Source organism: Cicer arietinum, chromosome 1, assembly GCF_000331145.2.
Source record: "Cicer arietinum cultivar CDC Frontier isolate Library 1 chromosome 1, Cicar.CDCFrontier_v2.0, whole genome shotgun sequence".
Taxonomy (NCBI): Eukaryota; Viridiplantae; Streptophyta; class Magnoliopsida; order Fabales; family Fabaceae; genus Cicer; species Cicer arietinum.
The window spans coordinates 11,912,839-11,927,043 of NC_021160.2; the positions used below are offsets into that span (position 1 = coordinate 11,912,839).

The window sequence follows — 14,205 nt, forward strand, 5'->3', positions numbered from 1 at the left end:
AAGATCTTGTGGTGCAACAATTGTATCTGAAATTTATGATCATAAATGGTGTGATGTGACTTTAAAAAATGTCAATTCATCAAGTTTTTGACCAAAATTCTGTTTGGGGACCAAAATTGGGGAGAAATAAAATGGAGTACTACTTTCGCGATTCAGCTAAAATAGGGGGACCAAAACTGCAATTAAGTATTTTCTTTTAAATAGATAGGATCAAAACTTTTAAAAAAGTCTATTTTGTTAAAAATGTCAGGTTACATGTCACATAAAAAACTTTTTTGATTTATTTAAATAAATATAAATAAATATTTTTTTACTACTATAATTATTATATTAAATTTTGATCATCTTGTTAGATATTTAATTTTTAGTAATTTACACATATTAACTTTCTTTAGTTTTTGATATATTTAAATGTATTATTATAAAATAGAATTGAAGTAGTATGTATATAAAATCATATTATTCAAAATGTCATGTTAAATATCAAAATAGAACATAATTTCATTGACATATTAACTTATTAAAATGAAATATGTGTTTAAGTAGACAATACCAGACTTCTATCGAGGTCAGACTCAGGCTTAAAAATTAAACATATGACAAATCACATGTCAGACTTATGCTTTGAATTTTTTGACAAACAAACTCAGACCTAACAAAGTTTAACCCGAACCAACCTACTTTTATCCTTAGTCATGGTGTCTTGGGTTATGCATATATCGTGAATATACACTATTTTTATCAATGTTCTTAGTACTAATTAGAGTACTAACCAACCGTCTTAAGTTGGATTGCAAAGAGACACTCTTATTAATCACAATGAATGAGAAATGCTTTTGGTCACTAGTTATACTTTTTTTTGGGACCATGTGAAGCCCTAGCATGATATTTAAAAGATTATGCTTAATTTTCGATCTTTCACTTATAGGGGTGTACGTGGGTTGGGTTGGGTGGGATCAATTTTGACAAAAACAGATATTCGACACAACCGATTATGTTGGGTTGGATTAAGTTTTAAACCCGTATTTTTTTCATTTAACCCAAACCGACCCGACCCGATCAAGAACGGGTTGAGTTGGGTTGACGGGTTATACATAAATAATAACCTGTTTTTTATTTTACGTGAAAATATATTGAACAAAAATATATTTAATACTTAAATATCTCAAAATCTATAAAATTTCAATCACATCATTCAATTCTTTAAAAAATCATCAAAAGAAGAAGTTATTAATATAAAAATAAGTTATTAGACGCGTGAACACCTTGCATCAGAATTCATATAAAAATTAGTTATTAATAATATTTTATTATAATTAATTTGTATAAAAATCATAACAACTGTGAGCACATGTGTAACAAAAGAATAAGGTGGACGGCGGCGCGGTTTCAAAAGCTGAAAATCTAAAAAAGACGAGTAATAAAACTCTATTGAACTGCTGAGACTGCCAAACAAAATTTTAAAAAAATATATATATAACTAGTTACTGGGTCGGGTCTACGAGTTTAATTTGTTAAATCCATTATCCGAACCAAATATAAGCGGGTTTCAATTAATTAGGTTGGGTCGGATCCGAAAGTGACTGAGTACTGATAACAATTGGATTGAGTTGATGATCGAGTTGGCGGTTCGCCCTACAGTTTACACCCTATTCACTTATACATTGTTTGATTTATTTGTTATATTTCGTTTTAAGCATTGGTTCTTTTGTTAAATAAATGACGTGAAAAGTGATAATCCACTTTCAATGAGACAATTCACTTTTTTTTAGTTCTTTTCAATTTTAACAAGTTTTTTGTTCAATTCTGATTTTCTATAATAAAAAAATTATATATATAAAACAATCACATAATTTGAATTACTAACCAAATTTAAATAATTCAAGACACTGGTATTAAAAAAGAAAGTTAATAAACTGAGTTCAAAATACTAAATCAAAACACTAGTCTTCTCATTTAAGTACAACAATATAAATCAACAACTATCATGATCACTTAAACACAAGAAGTAAAACAAACATTTAATAGCTACAATTTCATTTGCTCCCACTTTTCCATCAAATTATGTAATAAAAAAAATGTTTTTCCTTCTTCTTCTTTTTTAATGAAAATTTATGTTTTCTTCTTTATTTAGAAAAAAAAATCATTTAACTTTACTCCACATGATAATATAACACAATAAAATAAATAATTTTTGTTGATTGTTTTCTAATAATCTAACATAAAAGTTACACATTTTATTTTAAGAATAAGTTCTATGTTTGATTATATACAATTGTATAACATTAAAAGTTAAAATTATTTACACATACATCTACTTAAATAATATTATAATATTATTTTTTAATAGAATTATGATGTCAGTTTATTAAAGTAATTTATAGAATATCCTGATAAAGATCTATGGTGATATGTGATTAGGTCATGTATAATAAAAGTTATAACATAGTTGAATCCTTTTAGTTTTCTTAGTTTTTATTTCTCATACATGTAATTATCATGATGCTATGAATACGTGCACCAAATTTCCAAAACAGCACAAGATTACTCAACCTGCATTCACATTTCTCACTCCACTCACTTTCATTTCATCCATATGGCCACCGCTGAACTACCTCAAAACGGCACCACCACCACCACTACAAACACCTCAAACCCACTCCTACCGGACAATTCCACCGCCGTTCAACCACTCACCACCGACGCAGATTCCGTTAACACCGCCCAAGCCACCAATGAATTGACTCAGGAGCCAGAAACGGCAACCCACACCGGAACAGATACCAATTCCACCGCCGCAGTATCTACCGCAACTCCGCCGGAGAAGAAATGGCCAGGTTGGCCTGGAGACTGCGTGTTCCGTCTCGTAGTTCCTGTTAGTAAGGTTGGTAGCATCATTGGTCGAAAGGGCGAACTCATCAAGAAGTTGTGTGATGAAACTAAAGCTCGTGTTCGCGTTCTTGATGCTCCTATTGGTACTCCTGATCGAATTGTATGTCTCAATTTTGGAAATAATTTCGATCCAATTTCTTTCTAGGGTTTTCTTCTTTATATTTCCACTTTTAGTTTTTTATTTTTCTTTTCTTGGTTACAACAATGTAGTTGTGTAGCTTTAAATTGGTTTTTATTTTGCGTTACTAATTCAGTTTCATTTATTTATTTATGCATTCCTTAGGATAAATGCTTGTGTTAAAACTGAAACTATGTTTTGCTTTTGCGTTTTTTTCTTCAAGATTGTTCAGTTTTTGTGATAACTGCAATACTGTATGTGGCATGGATTTTATTTCTTGCCATGAATCTTAGTTTTCTGCTATGTGTTATATGCTTAGAAAGTAGTTTGTTTCCTTATAATATAGGGTTATAATAGAATTGAAGTTGATTCTATAGGCCAGTTTCTTGCATTATGTGGTACATGTATGCACAGTGGTGCACTAGCTCTTTCAAATGTTTTGCATGGATGACGAGGACCCTTAGGTTAGGTAGGTTATGTTTGGGGGTGGAGGATTTTTGGTGGGAAAGAGAAGCGATGGTAGAATTTCATTCTTTTTGAAGAAATATTTCCAGTTTAAGATATTTAATATGATGTTTTAGAATGGAAGTAATAAAGTGATATTCATCACAAAATTTAATGTCTATTCCCTTCTTATATTACTATAAACATTTTATAACTTAACTCAAAAATTAATTTTTTTCCTTTCCTTTTGTTTCCAAAACTATGTTGTCAATAGTGTGCTATAATGGCACAATAGTGGCATAGCAGAGCAGAGAGGCTGATAGCCATTATTGGAAGTTTGTAGCGGAGTGGTTTGTTGTTGTGGCTGTATAGCCCACTAATAGGCTAGCACCCAAAACCGTAGCTGTTTGTAGCTGTGATGACTATTATATGCTTCAGCTAAAAGCCTTCATTTAATAGTCTTTTTTTGTTGGAAATTATTACTTATGAATGTTTCAGGATTGATTCTTATTTTACATTTTCAGCATTTATATATCTTGTGTATTAATTATATAATATGTATAAGTAAATTTAGAATAGCAGTCATCCTTCTATCCGCTATCCGACTACAGTGTTTTCCAAAATCCTCCATCAAAACATGTGTTTATCTGTCCCTGTTTTGTGTTTAATATGATTTCTTTTTTTTTTTTTTTTTTTTTTTCTTCTGTAGGTACTTATATCAGGGAAGGAAGAGCCAGAGGCAGCTATTTCCCCTGCAATGGATGCTGCACTAAGGATATTCAAACGGGTATCTGGACTATCCGAAACTGACAGTGAGTTTAAAGGATCTGCTGGGACATTTTGTTCCTTCCGATTATTGGTGGCATCAACACAGGCTATCAGTTTGATTGGAAAGCAAGGATCACTAATCAAATCCATACAGGAGAGTTCTGGTGCTTCTGTTAGAGTATTGTCAGGAGGTATGCTTCCTGTCATGTTATCCAATTATACACCTATGGTGATTCCTGTAATTCTTATTGGCAAATATTGATTTTTTGTGGATTCTCTTATATTATTTAATTATATGTGAAGCTGAAGTATAGTAGTTAAACCTGGTTATGCGGAATGGATGACCTACCTCAAAAGTGCTGTTGCTGTATAGTAGATTGTGTGTGCTGGCTACACTGAAATAGTAGATACAGCACAAGTAGTCACTAATAAAAGTTAACATGCTAAATTAAGTGACATTTATCATTAATACCACTCAAGAATCATTGTGAAAAGGCACAGTCATAATTAATTATGCATAACTGATAACTAGTCATTTCTCATGAGACCATTTTTCTTGTTAAATTTGCAGACAATGATACTAATGATTCTGAATACATCTTTTTCCCTTCTTGCATTTGCCTCCAACATATTGGTTTACAAGTGTGAAGATAGAGAAAGCTCCAAAAAAATAGTGATTCTGTTATTGCTGAATTAACTGACCTAAAACATATTCGTTACATTGATAGTGATCTCGGCTGTTGAACTATTCCAATAGTTAACTACTGTAATAATAATGCTAACCCAGCATGAACTAGCATAAGTCTGACCAAAGATTCCAGTAGTCTCGTATGAAAAGATACTATAATAGCATGCAGCGATTTAATCTTGAATACATTATTTTAATGCCAATGCTAAAAAATTATTTACCTGAAGATGAGGTGCAACGATATGCTACTGCGGAAGAGAGGATTGTAGACATGCAGGGAGAAGCCTTGAAGGTCCTTAAAGCTTTCGAAGTCGTGATTGGCCATCTTAGGAAGTTTTTGGTTGACCGCAGCGTTCTTCCCCAATTTGAGAAAACTGTAAGCTCGTTATTAATTCTCCTAATATCAAATTAGCCAAAAAATATATTTTAGGCTGTCTCTTTTACCCCTCATAGGATTTTGTTAATGGCCTTTCTTTCATGTTCTGATGACCTGTTTTTCAAGGGAGTTTCCATTTAAGATATGCATTGAGATTAAGTAGCTTTTCTCTAAGACTATTAGTCCTTCCCTTGTTCTTTTCTGCTAAATTTTCTCTTGAATGAAGTCTCAAATTCATACCTGATAAAAACCTAGAAGGATACATTAGTCCCTAAAAAGAACACTTTATGTGGCCCTTGAAAAATGAAACTTTAAGACACATCTTTCCTTTTGTCAGGTTTGCCTTTTACAATTATGTTCACTCACTATGTTGCTTACTTAGGAATAACTTGGCCAATATATATAGTAATATCTCCTAAGTGAAATGTTAATATTTAGAAACATCAGATCACCACTTATCACAATTTCAGAACTGTGTTAAAAGTCAATTTCAAACACATTCATTCACAAACTGAAATTAAAAGTACCTCAACCAAAGTAACCAATACTCAAAACGTTAAAGTTATGGTGGATAACAAATCAAAATAATTCACATGATTAAACAACAAAGATGCAGAAAATTGGGGAAAATTTCTGTCACAATCTGGTGGCTTTTGCATTCCCCTTAGTCTTCACCGTTTCCCTACGCCTCCCGGGGATTATTACTATAGCCTCCTATGGGGGTGATGATGATGATATTGATCCATCTGTTTCCTCTTGCACTGCATCCTCGTGCCATTAGCACCCTTCTCTTGAGCTTCCTCCATGACATTTTGGGTACCCGCCGTGCGTCTTCTGATAAGGCTGAGCTTGTAGTGTGCTGTGGAGGATGTAGAGGACTGCGAAGAAGGTGATGTGGTTAGTGACACTTGTTGGCCACATATTGGTTGTGTTCCATATGGGTAATGCTCCCGTAGTCAAACAACTTGCCCACCTTCATTGCTAGTAGGTCATCCACTGTTGCCTTCCGTATGCACACAATGGCCTCATCAACTCAATTCAATTTCAGGATTATTTCTGTGTTGGTCATGTCATTTCCATTTAAGAAACTTAACATGCCAAGAGTGCTTCTGTAAATATAACAAAGCCAAAAAGACAGAAGGATAAAATGTATCATGGTTCTACTTTTATTTGACTCCACCCTTTTTAGTTTTGACCAAAATTGCCACTGTTTTACCTTGTGTCTTGTTTTGTTCTAATTTTGATATGCACTAGACATTGAACATGTATTATATAATTTATATTTTGTCCTCTCCTATCCTATCTACCAAACACTACATTTGTGTGTAGGACCACTATATTTTGTTAATGAGCTGAATATCACCTGAGAAAAATAAATAGAAATTAGGTTATTTTCTGATTTTTGCTTTATTTACATTATAGTATGTGTTTTCTCTATGTTGTTTTAGTACAATGCGTCTATTTCATCACAAGACCGTCAAGCAGAGACCTGGTCTGACAAGCCATCATTGAATACTACTTCACAAAATAGCATGTTCTCTGATAGGGACTCTATCTTTGCTGATCGTGAAAGTCATTTGGACTCATTACTTGCATCTTCCACTATGTCTCACTCTCTCTATGGGCAAGATTCTTCACTTTCTGGTCGTCGTTCTTCATCTCTTAGTCGTGCTGGCGCTCCCATTGTTACTACAGTAAGTTGTTTCAACCACCTGCATGTTTTTTGTGTATTGCTTTACATGAAATTTCCTTTATGAGAGTCATATTATTTATTGCATCTATTTTCTCATACTTCGTCATCTTTATGTTTTGTTTAGTTATCTCTTCCGTTGATATTCATGAGACTCCTCTCTTCCCTAAATGTTTCATTTATCAGATAATACAAACAATGCAAATTCCACTATCCTATGCGGAGGACATCATTGGTATCCAAGGGAATAATATTGATTATATTCGCCGCACTAGTGGAGCCATATTGACTGTGCAGGAGAGCAGGGTGCCTGATGAAATTGTTGTGGAAATAAAAGGCACCTCGTCTCAGGTTCAAATGGCACAACAATTGATTCAGGTAGGAGACTACAGACAAATAGGTCACTACAGTCGTTTAAAACAATTTGACACCGAATCAATCCTTCAAAGATATAAAATGTTGGCAAATTGATCCTTCATTTTGAGGGACTAGTTTGATGACAACTTTTGAAAGATTAATGTAGTGCAATTTAGATCTTTAAAGAGCTAATTTGCGTGTAAATTTTTTGAAAGACTAATTGGTGATGGAAATACTTGAGAATTAGGTTTTGGTGCTAAATGACTTGAGAGATTAGCTCCCAGCATGATATTATTTATAATCAAAATTGTACAAGGAGAATCTCTTAATTAAGGAAATAAATCTAGACTAAGTCCAACCTAATAAAATAAAGAATAACATATCTTAATAATAACAAACTAAATCATTGCATGTCTCAACATTCCCCCTCAAGCTGGAGCATACAAATTGTAGGCATCAAACTTGTCACATATATAAGTTATCCTTGGTCCTTGAAGAGACTTTGTGAAAATGTCTGCCAATTGATCATTAGAATCAACAAATGAAGTTGCAATCTCGTCAGACACAATCTTCTCACGAACAAAGTGACAATCAATCTCAATATGATTAGTTTGCTCATGAAAGACTGGAGCATACAAATTGTAGGCATCAAACTTGTCACATATATAAGTTATCCTTGGTCCTTGAAGAGACTTTGTGAAAATGTCTGCCAATTGATCATTAGAATCAACAAATGAAGTTGCAATCTCGTCAGACACAATCTTCTCACGAACAAAGTGACAATCGATCTCAATATGATTAGTTCGCTCATGAAAGACTGGATTAAAAGCAATATGTAAGGCTGCTTGATCATCACATATGAGACTCAAAGTGCCTATATTACAAAAGCGCAACTCTTGGAGAAGGTGTCTGAGCCATATAAGCTCCTAAGTAGTAAGTGTCATAGCTCGATATTCAACCTCAGCACTAGATCTGGCAACAACGTTATGCTTTTTGCTTTTCCAGGAAATCAAATTACCACCAATAAGAACACAATGCCCAGGTGTGGATCGTGGAAGGACTTCTAGCCCAATCTGCATGTTGTAAGCAACAATATCTGAATTACCTCTGTCTGTGTAAACAAGACCTTTTCGTTGAGCTCCTTTAATGTATCTCGAGATTCTAACCACAACATTCCAATGACTATCACAAGGGGAATTCAAGAATTGACTCACCACACTCACAAAGTATGAGATATCTGGCCTCGTCATGATCAAGTAATTCAACTTCCCAACTAAATACCTCAATGCCATGAAAATACCTCAGTTTACCTAGATCTTTGACCTGAAAGTGGTGGACTAGATGTTGTTTGAGTCCCACAATTCCATCACAATCATCACCTGTAATGACTATATCATCAACATAGACAACCAAGTAAATACACTTGTTAGAAGAGAATTTATAAAACACAGAGTGATCAACTTGACTCCGAATCATGCCATACTGTTGAACAACACTACTAAACCTCTCAAACCATGCTCGAGGAGATTGTTTGAGTCCATACAAAGCTTTATGAAGTCGACAGACATACCCACGATACCCCCCCTGAGAATCGAAACCAGGGGGTTGCTCGAGATACACGTCTTCTAAGTTTCCATGAAGGAATGCATTCTTTATGTCTAACTGATATAATTGCCAATGTCGCATAGTAGCCATAGTGAGTAAAAGACGAACCGAAACCATTTTAGCCACAGGTGAGAAAGTATCATTGTAATCAAGACCAAAAACTTGCACGAGCATTCAACTTATCAAGTCCTGGAGTAAGATCATGAACAAAGCAAGTGGATCCAAAAACTCGAGGAGGGATAAGAAACAATGGTTCATCGGGGAGCAATATGGAATGGGGAACTTTGTCTTGGATAGCAAAAGATGACATTCTATTAATCAAATATCCTGCAGTGAGGACAACATCGCCCCAAAACTTGAAAGGAACATTAGCATTGATTAGCAACATACGTGTTGTTTCAATTATATGACGGTGCTTATGTTCAGCAATACCATTTTGTTGTGGGGTATAGGGACAAGATGAATGATGTATTATTCCATTTTCGACCATAAAAGAATTAAAAGATGACGAAAAATACTCTTTTGCATTATCACTATGCAAAATGCGAATAGAACAACCACATTTGATTTTGAATTTCCTTAAAGAAATTGTGAAATATACTTAATATTTATAATCTATCCTTAAGTAGGTAGATCCACGTACATCTAGAAAACTAATCAATAAAAGTGACGAAGTACCTATGACCTCCAATTGAAGTGACTTGACTTGGTCCTGATACATCAGAATGAACGACATCAAAAAGAGAGCGGGCTTGCGATTGAAGACTGTTGGGGAAGGAAGACCTGACGTGTTTCTCAAGCTGACAAGATTCACAATCTAAAGACTTTAAGTGAGACAAGTGAAGGATCATAACTCTAAACTTTTTGAGACTTGGATGACCTAACCGACGATGAAGAAGACTTGGGGACTCCATACTAGAAGTGGAAGCAACAATAGATGAAGACTGAAGGTAGTAAAGTCCTTGGGACTCATATCCTGTATCAATCATCTGCTTCGTACTTTGGTCCTATATAACAAAAGAGTTAGGAGTAAAAGTTATAGAACAATTTAGACTTCGAGTCAGACGACTAACAGAAATTAAATTAAATGGAAAGTTGGAAACAAAAAAACATAGTCAAGAGATAAAGATAGGAGAGGAGTGGCTTGACCAATGCCACTAGCTTTAGCTTTTGAACCGTCTGCAATGGTAATATGATGTGGGGTATTAGGTTGGGATATTTTCGATAAAAGTGATGGATTACCAGCCACATGATCGAAAGCTCCAGAGTCCAAGATCCAAGGGCTAACATATGAGGAGTGAGAGGCAGACCATAGAATTACCGGTATGAGCAAGAGTTGCTGAAGATGAGGCATGTGAAGTCTTGAACTGCAAGTATGCCTTGTACTCTTCATCAGACAACATATTGTTTTTGGCATTTCTCACTTCAGAGTCTTTTCCATTATCATTAGACTGCGTCACATTTACTGTTTTTTCTGGAAAGCCAATAATGGAATAGCACTTGTCTTCGGTATGACCAAAACACTTACAGTAAGTGCACTGAAGACGACCTCCACCACGACATCCTCGGCCACCCCCACGACCACGACCTCATCCTCCACGACATGCAAAATTTGAAATGAAAGCAGAAGACTCTGTGCCAGTTTGAGATCCACTTCCCCCTGATCCTTCCTGACTAGGAATGCGTATGATGAGATCATTTGTTCAGGGGATATCGGATGCAGTGAGAATGTGGCTTCGAACCAACTCATACTTTTGATGAAGGACATGAAGGACATAGATCATGCAAACATTATCCAATTTCTCAAGCATCTTCTTTGAGTCATCTTCGGCCACAAGGAGCTTGAACTCGTTTACCGCTGATTGGGCTTTACTAGCATAAGCCATGATGTTATCTTCTATCATCTGAAGGGTAGCTAACTTATGAATAACATTATAGAGACATTGGATATCGTTCAAATAGACATTCTTAGCTTTCTCCCAAATATCATAGCAAGTGGTGTACGAGCGATAATGGACTAGCCAGGAGGGATCAATTGTTTGCCACAAAAGAGAGACTAATTGACAACCAGCTTGCTCCCAATCTTCACACAAATTTGTATTAATTTCCAAGGACTTCTTAGTGAGTTGATTTTGAGAGCTTTTGTCCAAGAAACCACATCTTAACAGCAGCTGACTAATTTAAATAATTTTGACCATTAAGTCTCTTAGACGTTATAGAGGGATTGCCGGAGAAAACATATGTTACAAGGCTCTTAACAGAGGATTCAGATTTGTTGTTCTCCTTTTGCGAATGATCTAAACTTGAACTCATCTTCAATAGACTAGAAGCCGTAAGAAGGCAGCAGACTTAAGCACCAGAAATAAGAAGGCAGCAGACTAGAAGCCCTAAGAACGCAGCAGACGAAAGTACCAGAAATAAGAAGGCAGCAGACTAGAAGCCATAAGAAGGAAGCTGTACAGGCAGCAAGAAACAGTAGAGAAAGCACCAGAAATAGTGGGACCCACTGACCAAACTTGGCCAAAACAGGAAGGATGGCAGCAGACAAGTGGAACGGGGCCGAAGGGGACTTCGTCGGAGGTCTGGATGGTGGCGCGTGGGCTTCACGCACTGGTGGAGCTTACAGTTGCAAAAAATGCGCATAGTGGCGTGTGAGAGGGCGGTTCTCCAGTGACTGGCCGATCTGATTAAGGCGAGTCTGATGGTGGGGGTGGTGTGACCTGTCGGGACATGTATGTTGGACAGTTAACAGGACAGCTACGTATGTGACTGACGGCTAGCGTTTTTTAGACTTTTGAGAGGCCCACTGATCGTGAGCTCTGGTACCAACTTAAGAATTAGGTTTTGGTGCTGAATGACTTGAGAGATTAACTCTCAACATGATATTATTTATAATCAAAATTGTACAAGGAGAATCTCTTAATTAAGGAAATAAATCTGGACTAAATCCAACCTATATTAAACCTAATAAAATAAGGAATAACATATCTTAATAATAACAAACTAAATCATTGCATGTCTCAAAGAAATAACTTTTGAGGACTAACTTGAGGGTTTGCTCAAAACTTGAAATGATCGTGCAATATAAGGGTTGTGACAAAAGGTACAACAAGCACCACTTATCCAATTAAGAAATGAAAATTGATTTGAAGAATCCTTGATAGTTCTTAGCTAAACATCTTTCAAATATGACTATTTTGTCCGCAAATTAGTAGTTGGGTTTCCCGTTACTTTGTCCAGTCCTTTGGGTGTGTATTTTTGGGTTTGGCAGATGGGAGGGGACTAACTTTTGATAGATAATATCTAGGGAATGTGATGTTGCACGGGACAAATTGAGCATAAGATGTGAAGTTTCAACACTGACACTTGATTAGGTGCAGCTACTTTCCATTAGGGTATAATTCATCAACAATTGATCACTTTTGCTTTTGCTCACAGAAATTCCTTCCTCTGTGTTGCAGGAAGTTATAAGGAATCACAGAGAATCTATGACCAACAGCTACGGGAGATTGGATGCGGGTGTGAGGGCTTCATATTCGCAGTCATCATACTCTCAATTGGGGAATACATCACGCATCCCACCTTCTTCATTGTCCTCACAACCACCATACACAGGTTATGGAGTGTCAGGTTTAGAAGATTATAGTACTTTCAGGCTTTAAGTTTGTCTCTCTATGGTCAAGTTTACTCCATTTGGAACTAGTTTCTTTCTTTCTAAATGGGGTCTTATTATAGAGAATTAACGCGATGAAGCCTCCTTAAACTCACGTTTTTGTGTTATCTGATATCTTGCATGGTGGGTAATTTTTGAGGTGGCAAATAGTTGAGAATTGCAGTAGAAAATGTAATGAAATATTAGGCATTTTAACGTTTTTGTTGTCTAACATGTGAAGTTTGATTTTCGAATATTTGCAATACATACTTTCTTGGCACTATTCCATCCGTGTTTATATTTTGGTTATCTAGGGTGCGATTAACGAGCTGTACTTTCTTGGCCCCATATCAGTGCACCATTGAAAAAAATGGGACTTCAGTGGACATAGCACAAGAACAGTAGGATATATGCAGGGGTGGTTTGAGTTAATGGTTAAGAAGTGGAAGACCGAGTTCAAATGAGGTGGGATTTTCTCAAGTACTTGAGTGTAAGCAGAAAGGTTTATTTAATATTTTAATTACTAAATTTTTTTTTTCTCTCTTATAAATGAATTCTTAATTACTTCAGAGGATCTAAACTCTGTTCAAACTGAGGTGAAGAAAAAAAAGTTGACATAATAATTAATTATTGACTTTGACCGTTTCAAAAAAAATATTGGTTAGGATAAAATGATTAGACAATTAGAGAGCTCTAAGTACCAACTTTTGCATCCCACCCACCCTTTCGGCACACAACTCTCTTGGTGGTCGTATGCTCTGCAGTCGCTTGTTCTCACGTTATGTCCCAACTGGGTCCTCTATCCTAGGCGCCATCTAGTATTCTTGCAATATTTACTACCTTGAAATATGTTTTATATAATAAACTATTCTTGTAAAATTTGATTTGAATAGTTCGCATTAAAGAATAAAATAAGTTACATCAACTATTGTTGTAAACTATGATAAATTTATTGTAAGATATAAGGTACACAATTAAAAGATTGTATATCAATATACAAATGATTGATTATTATTGTTATAATGTTTACATTGCCAGTGTCATGTATTTTCAGTTGCCAGTGTCATGCATTTTCAGTGCACCGCCATGCTCCGACATTCTTCTTTTATTTCAAACAATCTCATTTTTTTAATAAAATTCAATTTAATAATTGTCGTGCTTTGACCAACAAACAAGGCATGGCAACGGGGCGGAGGCAGATTTCACCTCCTCTACACCCGCACCCGGCTAATCGGAAAAAACCCGCACCCGCACCCGTTTCATAGCAGGTGTAAAATTTAGGCACCCATTCCCGTCTGCTGCGGAGCTCGGGTTTTTCCGCCCGCATCTGCATCCATTCATATATATAAAATTATAAATTTAAAAATTATATTTATTATAGTAAAATAATTATTGTTAAATAATAATAAAATTAAAAATTATTTTTTATATAGATAAAATTATAATTTTTAATATTTTAAAAAAAAAATTCAATATATATATGTATATAAAATTTAAAAATTGCAATAATATTACTTGCGGGACGGATTCAGGTGTTGGGTGAATATCACCACCCCCAAACCCGTCCCCATCCCCAAATTTTAATGTCGGGGAAAATCTGCACTTGCACCCGCAT

At 35.4% G+C, this 14,205-nt stretch overlaps 1 protein-coding gene across 3 annotated transcripts; it reads left to right on the top strand.

Moving 5' to 3' along the window:
- Window positions 1-2,460: 2,460 nt before the first annotated feature.
- Window positions 2,461-12,873, top strand: LOC101511591 (RNA-binding KH domain-containing protein PEPPER). Of its 3 annotated transcripts, XR_001144459.3 has the most exons (7): window positions 2,462-2,992; window positions 4,164-4,413; window positions 5,138-5,286; window positions 6,735-6,980; window positions 7,163-7,354; window positions 12,246-12,312; window positions 12,400-12,538. XR_001144459.3 is itself a non-coding variant. In XM_004487938.4 (6 exons), the coding sequence occupies exons 1-6, from the start codon at window positions 2,597-2,599 to the stop codon at window positions 12,598-12,600; spliced, it is 1,434 nt and encodes a 477-aa protein (XP_004487995.1). In that variant the 5' UTR covers window positions 2,463-2,596; the 3' UTR covers window positions 12,601-12,873. The 3 variants fall into 3 exon arrangements, 2 of the variants coding, with proteins under 2 accessions (XP_004487996.1, XP_004487995.1); XM_004487938.4 differs by lacking the exon at window positions 12,246-12,312 and having other exon boundaries at window positions 2,463-2,992; window positions 12,400-12,873; XM_004487939.4 differs by lacking the exons at window positions 7,163-7,354; window positions 12,246-12,312 and having other exon boundaries at window positions 2,461-2,992; window positions 12,400-12,873.
- The last annotated feature ends 1,332 nt before the right edge of the window (window positions 12,874-14,205 follow it).

Coding starts and splice junctions, on each gene's coding strand:
- LOC101511591 (XM_004487938.4), top strand. CDS start 2,597: ATGGCCACCGCTGAACTACCTCAAAACGGCACCACCACCACCACTACA. Junction 4,414..5,137: donor TGTTAGAGTATTGTCAGGAG/GTATGCTTCCTG, acceptor ATTTACCTGAAG/ATGAGGTGCAACGATATGCT. Junction 5,287..6,734: donor TTCCCCAATTTGAGAAAACT/GTAAGCTCGTTA, acceptor ATGTTGTTTTAG/TACAATGCGTCTATTTCATC.